General features: G+C 44.0%; 1 protein-coding gene across 1 annotated transcript; it reads left to right on the top strand.

Moving 5' to 3' along the window:
- Positions 1-2,576: 2,576 nt before the first annotated feature.
- On the top strand, positions 2,577-13,685 carry dmgdh (dimethylglycine dehydrogenase). Its single transcript, XM_046375271.1, has 16 exons — positions 2,577-2,923; positions 3,151-3,319; positions 4,674-4,772; positions 4,855-5,019; positions 5,204-5,408; positions 8,217-8,465; positions 8,609-8,807; positions 8,897-9,066; positions 9,182-9,335; positions 10,518-10,683; positions 10,847-10,977; positions 11,667-11,884; positions 12,086-12,243; positions 12,469-12,528; positions 12,649-12,783; positions 12,876-13,685. Exons 1-16 carry the CDS (start codon positions 2,802-2,804, stop codon positions 13,086-13,088), a joined length of 2,613 nt encoding a protein of 870 aa, XP_046231227.1. The 5' UTR covers positions 2,577-2,801; the 3' UTR covers positions 13,089-13,685.
- The last annotated feature ends 45 nt before the right edge of the window (positions 13,686-13,730 follow it).

The following is a 13,730-nucleotide window of genomic DNA, read 5'->3' as shown; positions in this document are numbered from 1 at the left end:
AGGGTGGAAAATCATGTGAGTGACTGTGCAAACGGTGCAGACAAAAATCAACATGTTAATTGTCGTGAAAAGCTCCTGAAAAGAGAGAACGTGATGAGGGACGGGTCACGCCTGCTCATGGATGAGTCCTCCTCCGCTCTGAAATGTGTTCTGCTTCTTGTTACTTCAGATGTTAGAGCTTCAACGCTTTGAGCAGTTAAACTTGTGAGATGAAAATTATTTTCATATTCATCAATTCTGGATTTTCCAATGAGGGTGGAAGAAGAGAATTTTTTGTGTTAACATGAAAAAGGCAGAGAAGGCAAATTACTGTTCCAAGCAGTGTATGTTTTATATGTCTTAACACGTCCTGAGGTCCCTGAAGGCAACATGGCCTGCTCCAAAAACACCACCAAGAGACAGCTAATGGCTGATTATTCATTCATTCGTGTGTTCAGTAGCACCAATTTTATTTCTTAAAACTTCTTTAAACTTCTCTTTTCAGTAAGTACAAGTACAACAGTTATTATCAAAATATACTTCAAGTATCGAAACTAAAAGTACTCACACAGCATGTGTGTAGCAATTTGTTCATCACAGTAATGATGCAGCTAAGAGCTGGAGCTCATTTTAATCACTTCATTCAAAAACAGGGCAGTTTGTGAATGAAGTCTCACCTCATGTCCCCATAAAACATTCTGGTTTATTTATTAATTAGATTTTGTAGTACTATTCTGAATCTGCAAAGTAACTAAAGTTTTAAAATAAATGAATGAATTAAAAGTACATTATTTCACTCTGAAGTTTGTGAAGTTGTGAAGCAGCAGAAAATGGAAGCAAGTACCTCAGAATTGTACTTAAGTACAGTAGCTGAATAATATTTTCCATCACTGGTTACTGATTAATCTGCTGATTATTTTCAGGACTTCCTAAAGGCCGAGCTTCAAATCCCTCAGAATATTTAAATCAGTTTACTTTCCCATCAGATGAAGAAAAGCAGAGTTTGCCTTTTCATCTGCTGGACAGGTGAGGGATGACAGAGATGACCTGTTATTCCAGGCACCCAAGAGATTAAACATAAGTGTGAAGCTGAGGGGACTTCAGGGGTTAAAAAAACACATCAGAGCCAAATTAAGCACAGAGGCTGAAAATCTCATTCAAAGCCACGTGACTTTTTCAAATTTAGATTTAATTATGTGGGGTTTTTTTTAATTAGTCTCGCAATAATTAAAAGTTAAAGATGTTCAGGGCTAAAACAATCTCACCACAACAATACTTACAATACAATACCAGTGGATGAAACCTCAAGAATCCCAAACTGAGAAACAAGACAAGCTCAGCGTCCCACATTGTCTCTCTCAGTCCACGTCACCATAGTGATGATCAAAAATCCAGCCAAGATCAACACAACAGACCGAGTCAAGGCAACCAGCGGTGTGTCACACTGATCCTGGACCAGCTGTCCTCAATGGACCAAGGAAAATCAAAACACAAAACCTCTGGACAGAGAGACAACACGCATCAGCCCGCATTTATATCGAGTTCACTTTATAGCCGACAGTTAAGGAAAAGACAAAACATGTAATGATTAAATGTCTTGGATCTTTTCCTAAAGTCGAAGACACCTGAGAATCTTAGAAAGTTTCGTAACATAACGTGATATTCTGTGACGCCACATGTTGCACAGATGCCACATTTTGTTGTTGATGTTCTAATTTACGTCCGGTAAGTCAGGGGAGTTGAACACTCAACACACTCTGGGCTCCCAGTACAGACCGATCAAATCAAATCTGTCATTGATGTTATCAAACGATCTGTGAAGATGACCACACACACAAACAAACAAACATCAGCACAGACATGCATTTTGTCTCTCCGTTTCAGTGTTTACACGACGAGCTCTGCAGATAAACATCCAGCTCAAACCTGTCGCTGCTGTTCCAGGTGGGTCAGAGGCCGAGATCGAGGTTTCTGCTCGGACTGCTCAGACCGGATCCCACAGGTCGGTTACATTTACATGACACACGTTACATGACATCTAGACACAAATAACAGCATGAGTCCCATCATTGTTTCTATTAATCTGCTCTGTTGTTTTCATGAAAGCATATTAAGGCATGTTTGAATGTCTCCCGGGATCAATAAAGTATCTATCAATCTATCTATCTATCTATCTATCTATCTACAGAGATTAACAGGCTGCATCCTTCATGTGCACTTCGTGTTTAATGCTAATTAGCAAATGTTAGCATGCTAACAGGCTAAATGACAGTAAACATGATTCACAACAAATATGTACATTCAAGTACTGCAACTGTACATTTTATGTTTTACATTTATCTTACAGCATTAGTTAATTTACAAAATAACCCCCCCCATATTTCTGTAGTGACCTTTGAAGGGGCCCCGACCCTTAGGTTGGACACTGCTGCACTAAACTACATATAAAGTACATATAAAGTATAAAGTAAGTAAGACTCCCCCTCAGCCAACTACAAAAATGCTTTAACGCGAAGTGTGAGCCGCCTCTCTGACTGTTTCCCTTTGAGTAAGGTTTTGTTAAAGCTCGTATCAGACCCCGTCCTGGTGCCGGTGGCCTACATTTGGAGTCCTGGCACACAAAGCGTTAACAGGGCTGACGGTTGATCAGGCTAAAGTTTCTCGTCTATCGCCCTGACTTGCTGTGGTCCTGTGGGCGGGTCACACTGAGATACGACTGAGTGAGTGTCACGCAGCAGGGCCGTGGGCCGCTGAGAGGGGGGTCGGTTATGCTCTCAGGTGCGTCGGTAGTTAGTTTGTAGCGTTTGAGCAGTTCCTCAGTCATGTCGCGGATATTAAACCTGATAAACACTCGGCTGCGCACAGATCTGGCGGCGTGTCGGTGCGTCGCTCGGCTTCCTGTGCGGACCATCTGCTGCACGTCCAGAAAACGCGCCGAGGAGAGGTGAGACCACATTAAACACGCTTTGGTCGTGCACTTCGTAATGACTTACATTCACTGCTTCGCGTGTGTAAAGCTGCACAGTTTGCGCAGGGCTGTTACGGTGGTTCTGTCCACATAGTGCCTTGGGTGCAGGTGTGACAGCAGTTTCCGGTCGTGGCACTTGGTGTGTGCATGCTGGAGCTGTGATTATTCACCTGTAATACCGTCTCCTCCTCCTTTCCCTGCAGCGATGCCTCCTCAGTTTTGGCAAAAAGGTGGAAGGACACAGCGGAGACTGTCGTCATTGGCGGCGGATGCGTCGGGGTCAGCCTGGCGTATCACCTGGCCAAAGGTGGCATGAAGGATGTGGTGCTGCTGGAGAAGTCTGAGCTGACGGCTGGATCCACCTGGCACGCTGTACGTCCGACAGAGTCTGCAGTTTGTATGGCAGAAAGATGACCTGACAAAGGCTGCAAAGGGCAAAGTCTGTGGAAGACCGCGCGAATTGTCACACTTACTGCTCTTAACAAACGTTTTCATTTCAGGCGATTAATTTGCCATTATTTTTCTGGACTGATGGTTTGGGCTATAAAATGTAAGGAATTAATGAAAAAAGTCTCCACTACATTTTCCTAAAGCTCAAAGTTCTGTCTTAAAATACTTTAAAGATGTTCAGTTCAGCCAGCAGCTGTTTTCATTTTTGATAGATCTGTTATTTTCTTGGTTAATTGTTGTGTCCATAAAATGTAAAAAAATGTTTAAATTGCTTCTTCTGTCCAACCGGGAGGCTGAAACCAAAAGTTGTCTGATTTTCTAACAGCAATGACAACGTAAAGCAGCAAATCCTGGCAGAGGAGAAGCTGGGATGGAGGAATATTTGGCATTTTTGCTTGAAAAATCATTTCAAATTGATTGACCGCTTGTGTCAGGCCTGTCTTTCATTTACTTTTTCACTGTTTCCCCAGTAATCTCGGGTCATCTCTTGATAACTGTAAGAAAATGTTACTTTCAAGCAAGTAGCGGCGAAGTCTTCCTCGACAGCCTCATTCGGCGAACGTGTTTACAGCCATTTCTGTTTGGGTCGTTTGGTCGTAGCTTCACATCCAGTGTGGGCAGCTGTCACAAGTTTTCAAGGCATGTGAGGGGTTGACCCACAAGCGCTTCACTTTAACTCTATTAATACACGTGTGACGGGTCAGAGGGGGGTCTTACTCTTACTCAGTTACAGGAGTATATCCCAGCATGCACTGGGTGAGAAGCAGTGTACAGATTTCCAGGTTAACATTCATACCAGTTGCATGTTTTTTTGCTGTGTGAGGAAACTGAAACTCCTGGAGGGAGTTTAGAGGCTCTTATGTGTATTTTTACTATTTTTATATTCGGTTTAAAAGCAAGAAGTTGTGATGAATTTATATAAATAATCAGATACTCTTCTGTATGCTGTATTTTGTTATAGAATAGTATTGAGTTAGCATTGAGTATCTGAGTGGGGCTTTCAGCTCGTGCTTGTTTTGTTTCACATCCCATCACTTTCCTGTTTCCGGACGAAACCGGGGTTTTGTTTTCTGTGAGAAAAAAAAAAAAAGCTCAGAAAACTGACTCGATGATCAACAAACAGGAGACAGACAAAGATGGAGACTAGCTTGTGATCAAGGTGAAGCATTTAGCAGCTGAAGAGCCAGATGCTTTTGCTTAAGGAGTTGATAGGGACCAGAACGGAGCCAAAAGGAGAGATGTTTGCTAACACATCAGTGTTTGTTTTGCACTTCAGGCTGGTTTGACAACATACTACCATCCAGGCATCAACCTCAAGAGAGTCCACTATGACAGTATTAAACTATATGAGACGCTGGAAGCTGAAACTGGACAGGTGAGGTCCGTCGCTCGTCCCTCACGACTTTGATGTGTTTCAGGTGTCTTCCTGCGACCGTTCATATTGTCTCCCTCTGTAGGCAGTGGGCTTACATCAGCCCGGCAGTGTCCGAATCGCTTCAACGGCAGCTCGAGTGGATGAGATGAAGTACCAGATGACCCGCACGCACTGGAATGTGACGCCACAGTACCTGATCGGACCAGAGAAAATCCAAGAACTTTTCCCTCTGCTCAATATGGACAAGGTCAGTGTGAGTCTTTTTCTTGATGGAGGGTGTGATTCTCAGCCTGACACTAAGATTTTCATTTTTCTTCCAACTGTATGTTGGTTATTGGTCTCCATGGTTACTAATAATCAGTATCGACTCTGAAAGCAAGTGCACAAAGACGAATATCTGTTGTTATATGGAGGTTTGTCTGCGTTTTCAGGTGTTGGCTGGCCTGTACACCCCAGGAGACGGCCACATTGACCCGTACTCTCTCACTATGGCTCTGGCTGCTGGCGCTCGTATGTACGGTGCCCAGATCTATAACCCGGCCCCGGTCACCGCGCTCAGCCCGACCGCTGATGGCAAGTGGGATGTCCAGACTCCTCATGGAACCATCCGTGCAAACCGCATCGTCAACGCAACAGGTTTGAGCTTCCGTATTCCAACAGAGGCCAATGGGAATCGTCCATTTTCAGAAGCGTAGAAAAAGTAAATGTTTTACTGTGTTCTTTGGTGAAAGATCAGACTAGAACAGGTTTGAAAGGTGTGTACACTTTATTTAAGGCCTGGTGGTGTTTCACAAAGCTTAGCTGAAATTAGAATTTTGCTTCCAGGTTGTTTGTTTTGTCCAAAAAAAGACAAAAAAATGTGCAGAATCCCGAAGTCACTGTAATTCCTGTTATCTGTGGACGCTCTATAACAGGAGACCTTTGCCCACACAGACCACTGCTTGCAGAGTTCAGCTGTAACTGGGTCATACCAGTTCTGGGGGGATTTTGTTGGCAAAGACTCTTTTCATCCCTGCTGCTGTTGTTTGTTTACCCGGCAAGGTTCAAGAATTTGCTTTAGTGTCTCCTCTGACTAAATGGGGTGTTTTGTGTAACACATGTTGATATGTAGGTCATGCATGTTTTTCGGCAGTTGCCTTTTCTCTGCAGGAACGTTCAGGCTAAAGTACAGCTAAGGAAAACCCCCAAAATACACTAAATCAATGCATCAGATAGCTGTTATGCATGCATGTTTAAAATCGTGCTTTGACCGTTGCTACAATGCAAGAAACTCTGCTTGCAGAACAAATCTTCTACAGCTCTTTCACGTCTTTTTGCTCCAAATTTTCTCCATGTATTTGCACATTCTGTTCTCCAGTTGAAGCCAGTTATGTTGTTGGCCCTGCTAGCCTTTCGCCTTCACTGTGTCCTGACAGCCAATCCAAACAGGCCAGCAGTTCAGACTTCATCCAATCTTGAAGCAGCAGCACATGCACTCCTCCTTACAAACAGTTTGAAACATTTTTTTGCTGCTTTTTCTATCCGGTGACTAAAATAACCAACTGATGTGTGTATGTATGTCTGTTTGCATGAATTATTGTCCCACAGCGAGCTAACATTGTTTTTGAGTCACGGTCGCCGTCTTTCCCTTTGTTCGTTTTTGTGATTAACGGCAGATGCTGCTTCGTTGCTGCAGAAATAAGCCCAGCAGGAAAGCAGTTAGTTTGAAATCTCAGCCCTGAAAATCCCATGTAGCAAGGAGGGAAACAAGTCCCAAGAAACAACAGCAACCGCAGTCATTTTTTAACGCATTGTGTTCACTTTATGGTTTAAAACGCATCGTCCTGAGTGGGTTCATTTTAGAGCTCTCTCCACACTTTATGTCTCCCATTCCCCACCGCCGCCCACACAGAGCCTCGTCCTGAACCGTGACCACTTCTGTTGTCAGGCCAACAGCCCTCCCCGACATCTCATTTTCACTATCCTCCTCCCAATAAACCCCTCGGACCAACGAGAGCCTAAGTTTAGGTCAAAGGTCGTTCCCTGGAATGTCACCTCATATAGAATATATAGGGTTTCAGTGCATTTGCTTTGTGACCTGAGGAAAGGAGGCAACGCTGCGTGAACAGTGAACTGTACCTTCTCACATGTTATCAGTAGTTTGTTTTAGCCGAGTGGCTCCCGCTGGGTGTGTGTTTAACACTGTTGATTACATAAAAATTTATTTCTGCCGTATTTTCACACTGCTTTTATGCTGCCACTTACATAGCAGATGCTGAGTGTTTCAGCTGTTTATACATTATTTTTGTATGAGTTTAGATTTGTGAATAGAGAAACAAATAGAGATTAACAGGATGGATGGCTGATGTGAATTCAGCAAAGTGTTCTTTCATTTCTGTGAGCTCGTGTTCATCAGTGGGTAACGCAGTGAATCGACCCTGTGTGTTCTGGTAAACGTGTTCCTCTGCAGCTCGCCTCCTGCCTAAACTACCTGGGACCTCCACCCCATCCCTCACCATCACATAAAGTTCACATAAAGAACATGAATAGATGCTGGAATGTTGATGGGCTGCAGACTTGCATTTGATAAAACACATTTACACCATTTGAGACAATAGATTTCAAGTGGGGATTTGTTTAAATTTAGGTTGAATTTGTAGATTATTGTGTATGAGAGTCACTCTTGTAACGCTGAAGGTAGAAGCAGAGATCAACGGGTCTGGAACAGGCTCTGCTCGTCACAGCAACTGAACTGGCACCAGGTCTATACTGATCCTTGGTGAGTTGTTTCCACAGTCCCTGAGTGGAGTTAAAGCTTGAACATTTTGTGAACCAATTAGGTGTTCTTTACCAACTGAATTGCTGTGAGTAAACAGGCTCACATTTCAGTCATCTGACTTAGATTTCGCAGGGGAGCCACACAGTGAAATATTTCTGCTGTTACATAACTTACATCCACAAGTGCTGTTGAAACACAATAGAATCTCATGGTCTCACAGACACGTCGGACGCTTGCCATGACAATGTGGCTCAGGGTCACGGCAGCAGACTGTGCAGTGACGTCAGGTATATACTGGACATGCACTCATTTAGCTTTTTGAACTTTACATGCTTCTGTACTTGTATATTGTCTTGTATTTCATAAATGCCAGGATGTTACCACAGGAGATCGCTGCAAGTCATCACTAAACGTTCTCCTCATCAAATAGTTTTTCTTTCCTGTAGTAATTTCTCATTCACACAGTTGTCTGTGTTTGTCATGTGCCTTTGGGTGTCTAGTTTTACTTTTGGGCGTATTTTTGAATGTTTGCATTTACAATTTTTAAATCTCAACCTTAAAATCACGTTATTGTACATGCAGAACACATTTTCTCATTTAGCGCTGCATCACTCAGAGTAATACAGGTAAATTGAAATCCATCTTGATTTCTTGATTGATTTAATTCCATCTCTGTGGGTTTTTAGGTTTCTGGGCCCGTGAGGTGGGCAAGATGATTGGGTTCGAGCACCCCACCATCCCAGTGCACCACCAGTACGTCGTCACAGCAACAATACCGGAGGTGAAGGCTCTGAAGAAGGAGTTGGCTGTCATCAGGGATCTGGAGTCTTCTTACTACCTGCGTCAGGAAAGGGACGGCCTTCTGTTTGGCCCGTATGAAAAGATGGAGAAGATGAAACTGCAGGATTCCTGGGTCAGAGATGGAGTACCTCCAGGTCTGTCTGCCGTGGATAAAGATTGGTCCATTCACCTTTTAGACTGTTTGTGTGTTTTAGCTCTTACACCTTTGACGGGGTACATTTCTTGGAGGTTAAATATCATGTTCACGTCCGCCTTGCTTCCTCTGCGGCTGCTACAGGTTTCGGTAAGGAGTTGTTTGAGTCAGACCTCGACAGGATAATGGAGCATGTTGAGATGGCAATGGAGATGGTTCCTGTGCTAAAGAAAGCTGACATCATCAACATTGTGTCTGGACCAATCACATACACCCCTGACCTCCTGCCCATGGTCGGACCACACCAAGGAGTTCGCAACTATTGGACAGCCATTGGCTTTGGGTATGTGTTATCTGGGCACGATGAAGACCGTTTAGTTCTGTAGTTGATATTTTTCTACATTCAGAGAACTGATTCGCTTGGGTTTTCAGGTATGGAGTCATCCACGCCGGTGGTATAGGTAAGTTCCTGAGCGACTGGATCAGGAATGGAGAGCCTCCTTACGACCTGATTGAATGTGACCCCAACCGCTACGGTAAATGGGCTGATGTGCCGTACATGTGTGCCAAAGCTCGAGAGTCCTATGGCTTCAACAATGTGGGTAAGAAGAACACAAGAGGATCACACCTTCATTCAACAAGACCATCTTCTTCTTCTTTTTTTTTACTGTCACTAAACTCTTTGCTGTCTCTGCCTCACCTTGTCGGTCTCTCCAGTGGGTTACCCCAAGGAGGAGCGTTTCGCTGGTCGACCAACCTACCGGACAAGCGGTGTTTACGAGCTGCTGAAGGACAAAGCATCCATGGGCTTTCACGCTGGCTGGGAACAGCCTCACTGGTTCTACAAACAAGGAGATGACACTGGATACAAGTAAGGCAGTCGGTTAGTCAAATATTTATTGTTTGATTGGCAAGATGCCAACAATAACTACATTTGGATCTCAACAGTAACAGTCATTTGCAAGAGTAAACCTTTGAACAAGAGGTTTCCACACTGTTGTTTCATAACCGGTTTTAATGTAATTGCTAACTGCTGTTTTTGCAGTCCTTTAATTAATCACAGCACATTTACTGTGTTTTATTTTACAAAAAACTCTCATCACTGTGAAGAAAGAATATAGTGAGGGCTCAGCTGATACATACATACATACCAAAGCATAAAGAAGGAAGCTCTGATAGTGTCCAGTACATGCTTGTTGGAATAAATGCTTGAAGACAAAATGTTCTTAGGTGAAACTGGGAGGTGTAAAATAAAGCACAGCCTGCCAGCCGCTTCCAGTGAGCTGTTTCTGCTGTACAGCTAAGCAGCCGTACAGCAAAACCATTTAGATGTTCAGATGCCACACTGGAAAGACCAGGACAGCTGCTAACGCTCACCTAACAGCATGGGCAGGATCCAGTATACACCATGACAGTATTTAAAAACCATCGTAGATTTTTTGAGACAATCCAGCAAATGTTTTGGCGTCTTGCCAAAGCCGCGAGTGTTGAATCCATTTGGCCTTCTCAGTCACTGCATACTTGGTTTATATCTGTGACACAGAGTTTTCCCTTTCACAAAAGCTCATAATCTTGCCGTGCATCTTTCTTTCCCCTCCCTTTTGCCATATTGTATTTGCAGGCACACTACTGGCATGGCTCTAAGAATGGACATGTCTTCAATGTCTCAAGAGCAGGAAAAAAATATTAGCACTTTGGGTTTTTCATGAACAAATACCTGCAAAACCGCCAAACTCGGGTGTACTTTGTGTAAAGTGCTAATTGTCAAATATTAGCATGCTAACACACTAAAGTAATATGGTGAACAAGCTAGACATTGTACATGCTAAACATCAGTGTTCAGCTCAGTCCTAAGTACAGCCTTACAGAGCTGCTAGCTTGGATGTAGACTCTACAATAGTCTTTTAAATCCCGCATGCAATAAATTTAACATTATGCAATGAAGTCAATAAGAAGGTAGTAAAAAAAAAAAAGTTGCGGAAGGAAAGTTGGCATTGGTTAAAACTACAGAGAGCCAAGTGGAAAGCGAGCACTTATGCTGTATTGTGCTCAGGCCCAGTTTCCGACGCACCAACTGGTTCGGACCAGTTGGCAGAGAGTGCAAGCTGGTGATGGAGAAGGTGGGAGTGATCGACCTGACGCCTTTTGGAAAGTTCATAGTGAAGGGGAAGGACTCGCAAAAGCTGCTGGACCGCCTGTTTGCTAACACCATGCCCAAGGTGAAACACATGTGCACTTCATTCACATCACTGCAAAATGCCTGCCTGCTGTACCACCACACATCGGCTAACAGTTCCTCTTCTTCCTCTGAAAGTTAGTCCGGTGCCTTGGAGGCAATACACGCCTTTCTCAAACTCGCCTTTCAACCTTGTGTGTTTCCAGGTGGGCTTGACAAACATCAGTCACATGTTGACACCCACTGGGAGAGTCTTTGCCGAGGTCACCATCACCCAGCTGGCACCAGGAGAGTTTTTGCTCATCACAGGCTCGGGGTCAGAGGGTCACGACCTCAGGTGAAACACGCCGACATTTATAGATGTTGATCTATCTTCTTTTGTTCTGATGATTCAACTGGAGGAGTTTCATGTGCATTCAAGCTCCTGTTATCAGTCGCCCAATATTGTCTCTGCAGAAAATTAAAGAAATGTGTTTCCTGTAACAGTGCATGCTGTTACAGGAAGTTATTTGTTTGGTGTAGTTGTAGTCCTCAGAGGCATTGAGTTTCCACAGTATTATACACGGCTTTGTGCACAGAACTGCACACATATATGAGCAGACAAACATCTCAGTATTCATGTTACAGAGAACACAGAGTACATAATGGTTGGTTAACAGATTAGCACAACACCCCTCAGTTCTCAGTCACACCCAGGCTCAGGCTGTGCTCAGTAAAACTTTTATACAGAGGAAACCTAAAACTTCTCAGCAGCTGCTAACAAAACGCCCCTCCATTTGCTCCAATCGGGAGGCAGTACGTGAAAACTCGTCTTCTTTCCCCCCACTATATTGTAACCAACTCTCTCCCAAAGCCTGAGGGCAGGCAAGGACGGATTCATGCTGTGTACCGCCCTCTAGTGGTGACACGACCAGACTACAGATGAAGAGCTCAAGAGAGACGTGACAATGTGTGATATGTGTTTGTACATGGCTGTATATCCGCCACCAGAGATGCTGAATGTTTTCCCTGTGGATGTGAGCTCAGGTGGATAGAGGCGGAGGCTGCAGACGGCGGATATGATGTCGACATCAGCAACGTAACAGAAGATATCGGTGTGCTGGGCATCGCAGGACCAAACTCCCGCAAAGTTCTGCAGAAACTGACAAATGAGGATTTGAGTGATGACGGATTCAAATTTCTCCACTGCAAGACAATCAGGTTGGCCGGCATTCCTGTCCGGGCCATCAGGATCTCCTACACAGGTGCTACACACATCCTGTTGTCTAACAGGAGTTAAATCCTTTGCTGGAGTAAATTTTCAAGCGAAACCTTTCAAACATGATGGTTCCAGGTTCTCACGTTTTTCCTTTCGTTTCATACAGTTGTGTGAATTGAGGATATTTTTGATTTTTAGATTGTCTCTTAATGTACTTGATGGTGATACTACATGCATGTGTGTTCAGGTGAGCTCGGGTGGGAGCTGTACATCGACCAGAAGAACATGGCTGCCATCTACCAGGCCGTGATGGAGGCGGGAAAAGACGACGGCATCGACAATTTCGGCACCTACGCCATGTCCTCCCTCAGGCTGGAAAAGGGCTTTAGGGGCTGGGGAGCTGAGGTATGCACACACACACACACACACACACACACACACACACATGCCTAAGGGATTTAAAGGAATAGTTAGTCATTTTTTTTCCTCTTTGCAGTCCTTAGGCTAAGCTTAGCTAACACTGGCGTACTGACCTCATGTAACTCTTGGGAAGATAGATGTTGAACTGTTCCTTTAAGCAGCAGATATTATGTTTTTTTGCTCGTGAGATCAGCTTGTGGATCTTTACAGATGAACTGTGACACCAATCCTCTGGAGGCTGGACTGGATTATTTCATCAAACTGAACAAGGTAACCATCCATCGTTTTTTTTTTAACATACATCAACTGCTCGTATAGAGGTTTCCGTGATTTATTCCCTCTTTAACCACGAGATCTGAATAAAAACTCTTTGCTCCTGTGTTTGTCCAGCCTGCTGACTTTATAGGCAAAGCAGCGCTTCAGGAGATCAAAGCCAAGGGTCTGAAGAGGAAGCTTTCCTACATCACCGTGGATACAGACGATATCGACCCCGAAGGCAACGAAACCGTCTGGCACAACGGCAAGGTGAGCTGTGAAGAGTTTTTGTGATCACATTCGCTTTTATCTGTCTTTTTGTGTTCATGCTCGCTCAGCCTGTCCCTCGTGTCTCTCATCAGGTGGTTGGAAACACGACATCCGGAGCCTACAGCTACAGCTCCCAGCAGAGCCTTGCTTTCGCCTACCTGCCTCTGGAGCTGTGCTCTGTGGGCCAGAAGGTGGAGGTGGAACTGCTGGGGAGGAAGTACCCCGCCATGGTCATCCAGGAGCCCTTAGTCCTCACCGAGCCCACACGGACGCGGCTGCAAAAGAAAGCAAAGGGCAAAGCATAAGCACAGACTGTCCACAATCAGTTTCTCACCAGCTAATGAAGAACAGTTTTACTGTGTTACATGAGTCTTATATGGAACAAACTGTACTGAGCTGTTTGTGTCTGAAAGTAAGCGGCCAGTTTAGGGAAAAAGAGTCACATTTCTTCACAACTTCCTCTTCTCGTCTTGTGTCGAGGAAGAGGAAGCTGAGAACAGACTCGGCGTGTGAGAGTGCTTGGTGCTTCTTATGAATGTGAAGTGGTAACTGTTGATGTTCTTGCACCACAATGTCTTAGAGTGTTAGAAGAGTCATTGACTTTTTGTAATTCCATGAATTGGATGTTTACAGGTCGGCAGTTGAGCCTTTTTTGGTGCTTGATTATTTAATTTTCAGCAGAAAGGATCAAATGACAAATGCCTTTTTTGTTTTAAAAAAATGATGCAGCTGCATTTCATAATTGTTGAGACTTTGAGAAATGTACACCAATAAACAAAAGAAACAGAATGCTGACAAACATGCACAAAGATTGTTTTATTAATCTGTTTTCTATTTTCTTTTGCGCTAATATGTGTACATTAATACCCTGATAATTAAAACAATGCACTCACTGTGTTGTATTTGGTGATGGTGTCTTTCCTCAGAGCCACAGTCTTCCTCATTTT

This window comes from Scatophagus argus, chromosome 20, assembly GCF_020382885.2.
Source record: "Scatophagus argus isolate fScaArg1 chromosome 20, fScaArg1.pri, whole genome shotgun sequence".
Taxonomy (NCBI): domain Eukaryota; kingdom Metazoa; phylum Chordata; class Actinopteri; family Scatophagidae; genus Scatophagus; species Scatophagus argus.
This window is presented reverse-complemented; position numbering and strand designations above follow the sequence as displayed.